Source organism: Muscardinus avellanarius, assembly GCF_963383645.1.
Source record: "Muscardinus avellanarius genome assembly, chromosome: 13".
In the NCBI taxonomy this organism is placed as follows: Eukaryota; Metazoa; Chordata; class Mammalia; order Rodentia; family Gliridae; genus Muscardinus; species Muscardinus avellanarius.
The window spans coordinates 40,786,637-40,794,755 of record NC_137799.1 but is presented as its reverse complement, the minus strand read 5'-3'; the positions used below and the strand labels follow the sequence as shown (position 1 = coordinate 40,794,755).

Sequence of the window (8,119 nt, the reverse complement as noted above, 5' to 3'; positions counted from 1 at the left end):
GCTCATCTGAAGAAGGCAGGGGGAGCCATACAGTAAGAACTTCTGGATAGGGAGAAGAGCAGGTGCAGAGGTCTTGAGGCCAGAGTGTGTTTGAGGAGCAGACAGGAGGCCAAAAGGGGAGAGCACGGGAGGTACAGTGGGATGGTAACAGGGACCAGGCAGTGAGAAGCTTTGTCTGCCATTGTCAAGCTTGTCCTTTACTGAGATGGGGAGCCATTGGGATGTTTGAAGAGAGGTGTAATGTCATCTGGCTTATGTTTTAACAGGCTCCCTCTAGATGTTAAGTGTAATATAGACCAAAGTGCTGCAAGAACAGGCAGGGAGGCAGCCAGGCTGTTGAAGTGATCCAGGGGGCTGATGCTGCTTGGAGTTGGCGAGAGGTGGTTGGTTCTGGAAACAATGTAGAGCTGATGGGCTTCGCGGAGGGTTCAGTATAGAATTTGAGAAAGAAAAGTCAAGAAGACTGCACGGCTTTTGACATGAATAACTCAATAGGTGGACTTGTATTTATCAAGATGTGGATGACTGCAGAGGAGTGGGTGCGTAGGGAGATCAGGAGCCTGGTTTTGACTTGTTAAGTTGAAGCTACGTGATGTAGGTACTTGGCATGAGTCTGGAGTTCAAGGGAAGGGTTCTAGCTGAAGATAAACATTTGGGAGCATGTGGAGATGGTATTTGAAGTCACAAGACAATAAAATCACCACAAGAGTGAGTATAGATAGAAAAGGTCCAAGTTCCAAGTTCTGAGGCTTGCCAACATTTACAGACAGAGTGAAGAGGAATCGAGATGGGGCAGTCGGGATGTTATGCAGGTAGCCGCTATTATGACGAAAGGGAAAGGCACAGGCCCCTGTGAGGAGGGTTTGACGCCAACCCCCCGGCCTTGTTTTGGCAACCCATTAGGGGAGGGCTAGGGTGGGGGCCTGGAGTCAGTGTGAAACCATTTCTGACCACATGCACAGAACTCTCAGTACTGCAAACCTCATCTAGTTCATCCTTTACCCAGCCACGTCCCCTTGGTGGGGCTTTGGGTTCACTGTGAACCCGGGAACCGGGCTCAGGGAAGCTCAGCCCCACCAGCTCAGCCTAAGGGAGCATGCCCGGTCTTCCTGCACCCTAGTCTGACTAAATTCCTGCCCTGGGGGTCGGTGGACTTGGATGGAGGGCGCCTTGGGGTAATTGAAGGGACTCAGGCTTAGGAGGTCAGCCATGTTCTTGGTGGATGTACGAGAGGACCCGGGCTAAATGCTTAATGCTTGTTGAATGGTTGAATGGATGAGTGTGCATATGCCGAGCTGTTGTGGATGACCACTCCTTGGGGTTGTGGACGACCGAGTGTGTGTGTGTGTGTGTGTGTGTGTGTGTGTGTGCGCGTGCGTGCGTGTGTGTGTGTGTGTGTGTGTGTGTGTGTGTGTGTGTGGTGTAGACGGTTTGCACCTGCCTGTATGCCTAATGTGTCTCCGTGCACAGGCCTGCAGGGGGCGCCCCAAGCTTGGGTAGGGAGGCTCGGGTGCGAGGCGCGGCTCTGGCAGGGCGGAGGCGGATGCGGCTCTGACCCCGCGGGTTCCCTAGGGAGGGTGACAGGGACCTTGGTGTCCGTATTCCCGGAGCCTGGAACAGTCTGTCGCTTTCCCAGCTCCGTCCTCCCGCCTGGGGTCCCAGACCATGGGTGGTGCACGCACCTTTGGGGACCTGGGCCACCTGGGCTGCCCTGGGCTAGGATCTTGCTCACATTCTAAATCCCCGCCGACGTTCAGGCCTCCCATCCCCACGAGACCCTCCTAGACAAATGGGGGGACGAAGGCCTACGTCTGCCCTCGAATAGGTCCCCACCCAAATATCCCTAATTTACCCTCGAGTCCGAGGCCAACTACTGAAGACATGAAAGAATTAATGTTTGGCATAAAAGCCGACGGATGTTCACATCACCTCCGGCACTTCCTTCGCAGCATGAATAATCCTCACCCGACTGATTTCTAAAGGACTTAATTGAGTACCGACTCTAAGCGGATGCTTTTTTCTTTTTCTTTTTCTGTTTTGGTTGTTTTGGTTTTTAACTGTTTGCTTGGTGCCGCATGATTAAGGGCTTGAGCCCAACACGCAGAAAAGGAACTTTTCCAGATCAAAGATGGACAAAGAAAACGCTGGACCTCTGGCTTAACATGAGACACATTTCAGGCCAAATAATAAAAACAAACAAAAAATGGTCCCAGAAAGATGAAGGAAATGAGCACCGTTGCCGCCCTCTGGTGGCCGAGCGTGGCAAGGACGACTTGGTAGCTAGCGGCGGTTCAGGCAGATCGGGGAGTGTACCCAACAGAAACAAGTGATGTCCGGATAGTCTCTTACTATTGGGTTGGAATTCGTTGTCACATTTCACTACTCTAAAGCAAAAGTCTAATATGTTAACAGAGTTTCTCAGGGGTGTTTTAGTTTGCCACAACTGAGAAACAGGTATCTTAAAGAAAATGAAGCCAGGAGTGGTGGTGCAAGCCTGTAATCCTAATACTTAGGAGGCTGAGACAGGATGATCGAAGGTTCGGAGCCAGCCTCAGCAACTTAGTGAGGCTGTCAGCAACTTAGACCCTATTTCCAAATTAAAAAGAAAATAACTTTTCAGCTATAATCTCTACAGGGGAATTGAAAAGTAGACATCACTAGAAGAATTATAAATATGGGTGTTAGAAAAAGAAGCTTGGGCATTTCAGCATTCATAAAAATGGTAATTTTTTGGTCAAGACTGTTGATTTTACAAAACAGCCTCATTTTTTCCCTAAAATACAAGAAAAAAAATAACAGCTGAACGTGGGAAAGAAAAAGTACTTTATAAAAGAGGTCATTGGATGCGGGAGACATGTTTCCCAGATACTTGATTACAGCTAGGAAACACGTTATTTTGAGTTTCCTAGGCAACAAGTTTCAAATCCCATCCTTCTGAGCTTCACTGGGTCCTACAGCAAGGTGGAAGATGCCTGGGCTGAGCTGGGCGTCCGACACTGCCCTGTTAATTTTTGAATGACATAAAACTTCAACATAACTTTTACTGGTGATTGTGTTCCCTTAAAAGGCTGGATTGATGAGCCAGGGATGAGGTTGTGGCAAGCCAAAGTGGTTGCAGGTATCATGGGCGGAGGGTTGTTAAGAAGCCTGGCTTCTTACTCCGGAATTTGGTTTCAGGTGCAGATGACTGAAGCGGTGAAGACGTTTCTATCAGCTCAGATCAAAGAGCCAACTAAAAGATCGACAGAGAAGGAGCGAATGAGGGGAAAGAGTAGACTTTAGATTCTGTGACAACTCTGGCACCAAGGAGCTGGCCTATACGTCATTGTGTGTGTGTGTGTGTGTGTGTGTGTGTGTGTGTGTGTGTGTGTACTTATGAATGCCATGTGATTAGTCTATAGTAGAGGTAAAAATCATTTATTTTTTTAATTTTTTTTGTGGTACTGGGATGAAACCCAGGAGCATTCTACCTTTGAGCTATAACCCCAGCCCAATTTTATTCTTTTATTTTATAACAGAATTATTTAGTGAGAATTATCATTCTCACTAAAATGCGGATGGCCTCACTAAGTTGCTGAGGCTGGCTGTGAACCTGCTATCCTCCTGTCTCATCCTAAGTGCTGAGATTATAAGCATGTTACCTCATGCCTGGCTAGGTAAAATCATTTAAATACATGATATTAGAATTTTCTTGATAGTACTGAGGATATTGTTAGAAGGCAGTGATAACTCAGTCTGTGTGTGTGTGTGTGTGTGTGTGTGTGTGTGTGTGTTACTGGGGATGAAACCCAGGAGCTTTCTACCTTTGGGCTATACTCCCAGACCTATTTTATACTTTATTTGGAAACAGGGTCTCACTAAGTTGCTGAGGGCCTCACTAAGTAGCTGAGGCTGGCTTTGAACCTGTGTGATCCTCCTGTCTCAGCCTCCCAAGTACTGGGATTACAAGCGTGCGCCACCAGCCTGGCTGATAACTTAGTCTTATAGCAATGAGTGTTTTAGTGCTTTAGTGTTAAAGGAGCACTCAAGATTTCAGGGATTACATTATTTTCATGTTTTGGGGATGTTGTTTTGTGAATTTTTGGAGATAATTTGTCTTTATGATTTTTTCCTTTTACATTTCTTTTATTTTTTGGTACTGAAAATTGAGCCCAGGGACTTTACCTTCAAGCTACACTCCCAGCCTGCTTTTCTTTTTTATTTGGAAACAGGGTCTTACTAGGTTGCTTTGAACCTGCAATTCTCCTGTTTCAGCCTCTTAAGTACTAGTATTACAAGCATGTACCCCCATACTCAGTTTTTTTTTTTTTTACATTTCTAGTAGAAGCCATTAATTATTTCCTTTTTGACTACTGGCATACTAATATTCAGTAAAATATATATTTTTAGTGTATATGAGAAAAAGCCAGTGGATATCTTTCAAATTTATACTTTTATTTTATGCATTGTATTAATCCTTATGGAAATATTTACTCGTCTGACCATCAGTCTTTTGGCGTGACGTTAATCTCCTCTTCCATTTGGGTCCTGTGTGTTATGCTTTCATAAACATAAGCATGCCATACTTACCATATGTAAGTATTTACCATACTGTATTTACCATACTGTAGTTTCATTAGGGGCTCAGGAAGGAGTGAAAATAAAAACATATGTTTAATTTGCCATCTTTACCCTACACCCATCATCTTTGAATTAAATGGTATTGATTTATTTTTGGTACTGAGAATTGAACCCAGGTGCACTTTACCACTGAGCTATATCTCCAGACCTTTTTATTCTTTATTCTTTTTTTGTTTGTTTGTTTGTTTTGGGAAGTACGGGAGAAGGAAGCCATAGGCATCCTACCTCTGACAGCACCTCCAGCCTACTTTTTAATTCTTTATTTTGAAACAGGGTCTCACTGAGTTGCAAAGGGCCTCACTAAGTAGCCGAGGCTGGCTTTGAACTTGCATAATCCTCCTGTCTCAGCCTCCCAAATGCTGGGATTACAAGTCTGCACCACCATGCCTGGCTGGCCTTTTTATTCTTAAAAATTTGTGTGTGTGTGTGTGTGTGTGGTGCTGGGGATTGAACCCAGAGGCATTCTACCACTGAGGTACATCCCCAGTTTAAATTTTGGAGCAAAGTGTTTCTAAGTTGCTCAGGCTGGCCTCAAACTTACGACCCTCCTACTTCAGCCTCCTGAGTAGCTGAAATTATAGGTATGTACCACTGCATATGGCTATGATTTGATTTTATTTCTTGCTTAAGTTCTTTTCTACCTCAAAGATACAAACACACTCATCTATATTTTCGTCTTTACATATTCAGGTTCTCAGGTCTGAATTCCCACATCTCAGAGTTGTCACAGACCCGAAGAGACAGAACGTGGAGACCAAAGAGTGTGCTCTGGTGATGTTCAGTGCTGGGATGGAGGTTGTTTCTTTTGGGGGGGGGGTGGGAGGCCTGCCCTGGGGCTTTGTGTTTCTATGACTTTTATGCAGCCTTTGGCAGATGGGGTTTCTTCACCAACGCTCCAGTGCGGGGGCTTGGATTAGCAATGAAGTCCATTTAAAGAACGTTTATAAATGCAGTTTTTCTTTTCTTGCACAGCTGAGTTTGTGGGCTAAGATCATACTCATGCATGGATAGGTAGCGGGGAGTCCCTGTCTTCACCAGCCCCATGAGGAGCAAGGGGCAGAGACTTTACCAACCTTATGGGAAGGGGTAAATTTTGTGGCGTGCATTTATCGTGGCAAATGGGCTTTTCAGGTTCCTGCCTTCCTTGTCTTTCCCCCAGGACTGTCCCCTCTTTCTCACACTGCCTGCCCCCACCCAGTGGTCTTCCCTTTCCCTTCCTGGGCTGAGGAGGGAACAGGGGGCCTCTGCCCTGGGGAGGAAGTAGTAGAGGAGAGCCCGCTGGAGTCTTGAGTCTGAATCCTGGGCTCCCAAAGATGCTTCAGGAGGTTTATTCTTTGTCTTCAAGAGGTTAAAAGAACTCAGGTGCCTGGGGTATTCGCCAAGGGGAGAAGGAGAAAAAACACAAAGGGAGGAGACTTTCCTGACTGGATGGAAGCCGAGGGATTCAAGGAACCCAAATAGGAATAGAAAGTGTTCACAAGAACCCTGTTAAACAAAGGGCCAGGCCAGGGCTTGGCGTCACTGAATGGGCCTTAGGGGTCCTTCCAGGGCTGTGACTGTGCCTCAGAACGGTTTTAGTAGAACTTGTGTTTGCCTGTGTCACCAGAGGGCACTGCTCTTGGGGACCTTTCTAGAGGCATTTAGAAGTTCTCGTTCAGTAGGTCCCAAGGAAAGGGGATGTAGACCTTGTAGATCTGAGAAAAGATCTGGGGTCAGAGCTGGAATAAGAGTGCTGAACAGAATCAGGGAAGGGATCTCTGCAGGGTCCCAGAAGCCCACAGAGCCGGTGTGTGTGTGTGTGTGTGTGTGTGTGTGTGTGTGTGTGCGCGCGCACACACACACACACACACACACACACAAGCCCCAGGTCCATCATCCCTCCATTGGCAGAGATTTCTCAGAGCTCAGGACCCCAAGCCCGCCTACTTTGGTAGATGGGAACATAGAATTCGCCATCCTGAGCTCTTGGCTGGAGCCCTGGAGTGTGTGACCCCACCCTGCAGCAACATTGGCTTCCCCAATAACACAAACACAGTGCCAGGTATTTGGATGGGAGGCTGGAACAGCTATTTATTCAGTTAGGTATAAATTACATTTACAAGGAAGAAGTGGGGTGCAGCGGGGAGCAGGGCCAAGTCTTGGATCTTGGGTGATCTCCCAGAGGGGACAGTCCTGCTGTCTCCTCTCATTCTCCCTGGGAGTCTCTCTTTCCTCTGCCTCTCTGAGCCGGGCCCAGCACAGGTAGCTCGGCCCTGCAAGGGAGGGATGTGAATGCCGATGGGGATGTTTAAAGCTGGGGAAGGGGTGTGACAAGACCAGTCGGGGTGGTTGCTCTGGGGACCCTGAGTCCTTCCTCTCCTATAGTCCCCCTCTTGCCTCGTGGGTGGGGTTCCACGCCCTGGTGAGGGTGGTGGAGGCCTCCTGCGCTCCAGGCTGGTCACTGGGGTCCTGGGTCTGGGCTGGTCACAGACGCTTTTGGGGCCTGCGGCTTCTCAGTCCTGGGAGGGCAGAGAGGTGTGTGAGGTGCTGCCTGGGGCTCCCTTCCGCTGCCCTCCCAGCCACTCAGCCAGCTCACCTCTGGCAACCTTTGGGGCCCTTTCTCTTCTTCCCAGGCTTGTGGGTTCCCCTGTCCTTCCTGCAGCCTTTCTCTGGTTTCCGAGGGGCCGGTGGATTATCCAGACGCTTCATCAGCTTCTGCACCCAGATCTCCTTGGGGTCTGCACACAGCTCGGGCTGAGAGCGCTTTTGGGGCGAGAACCTGGGCGGAGGGTTGGTAAGCCGCTTCAGTTCTGCCCACCATCCCTCCCCACCCAACTGCCGGCCAATGCCCACCCCCTGCGCCCACTCACAGGATAGCTGGGATGGGGCAGCCTAAGCTTGGGTCCTGCTTCCGGTAGCCACGCACCACCTGGTAGGGAATCTTATTCTGGCTGTACCTGAGGCAGCAGTCCTGAGCCCCTCCATCACTGCCTGCAGGGTGGGGTTCACAGGAGGCCAGGGGAGCTTAGAAGTTCTTACCCAGGTCTCTCCGGTCTCTTTCCCCCAGGGAAGGCCCCTCCCTCCTTGGTACCTTGGGTCTGGGGGATGCAGAGGGCCAGGACTGGGATAAGGAGGCCCAGGGCCAGCATCTGAGCCATAGCTGTGGCTGAGGATGGAGACGAGCTGCTGGCGGGACGGGCAGCCAAAGCCGAGGGTCTCTGTGGGCTGGGCTGGCCTGCCGCCTATTTATGCAAGTCGGACACTTTCACTTCCCTTATCACCCCCTCCTTTTCCTTCCTAAAAGCCAGGTCCAGCCTCACTAGTATGCCTCAGCTAAAAGCACACAGCCAATCAGTCCCCAGGCTGCCTGATTCTACCTCCTCAGTATCAGTGGGGTCCACGAGACCCACCTTCTATTTCCAGCCACTGTCTTGGTGAGGGCCTCGCCACTTCTCCCCTGGGTGGTGACACTATGATGGTTTCCTCACTAGGCTCCTGGTCGGTCTGTCTGTCTGTCTGT

At 49.1% G+C, this 8,119-nt stretch overlaps 1 protein-coding gene across 1 annotated transcript; it reads right to left on the bottom strand.

Annotated features, from left to right (window-relative positions):
* Positions 1-3,210: 3,210 nt before the first annotated feature.
* On the bottom strand, positions 3,211-7,757 carry CCL21 (C-C motif chemokine ligand 21; the record flags this gene model as incomplete). The annotated part of the gene is made up of 4 exons (XM_080708946.1): positions 3,211-3,232; positions 7,196-7,378; positions 7,470-7,590; positions 7,691-7,757. The coding sequence occupies 4 exons, from the start codon at positions 7,755-7,757 to the stop codon at positions 3,211-3,213; spliced, it is 393 nt and encodes a 130-aa protein (XP_080565072.1).
* Positions 7,758-8,119: the final 362 nt, after the last annotated feature.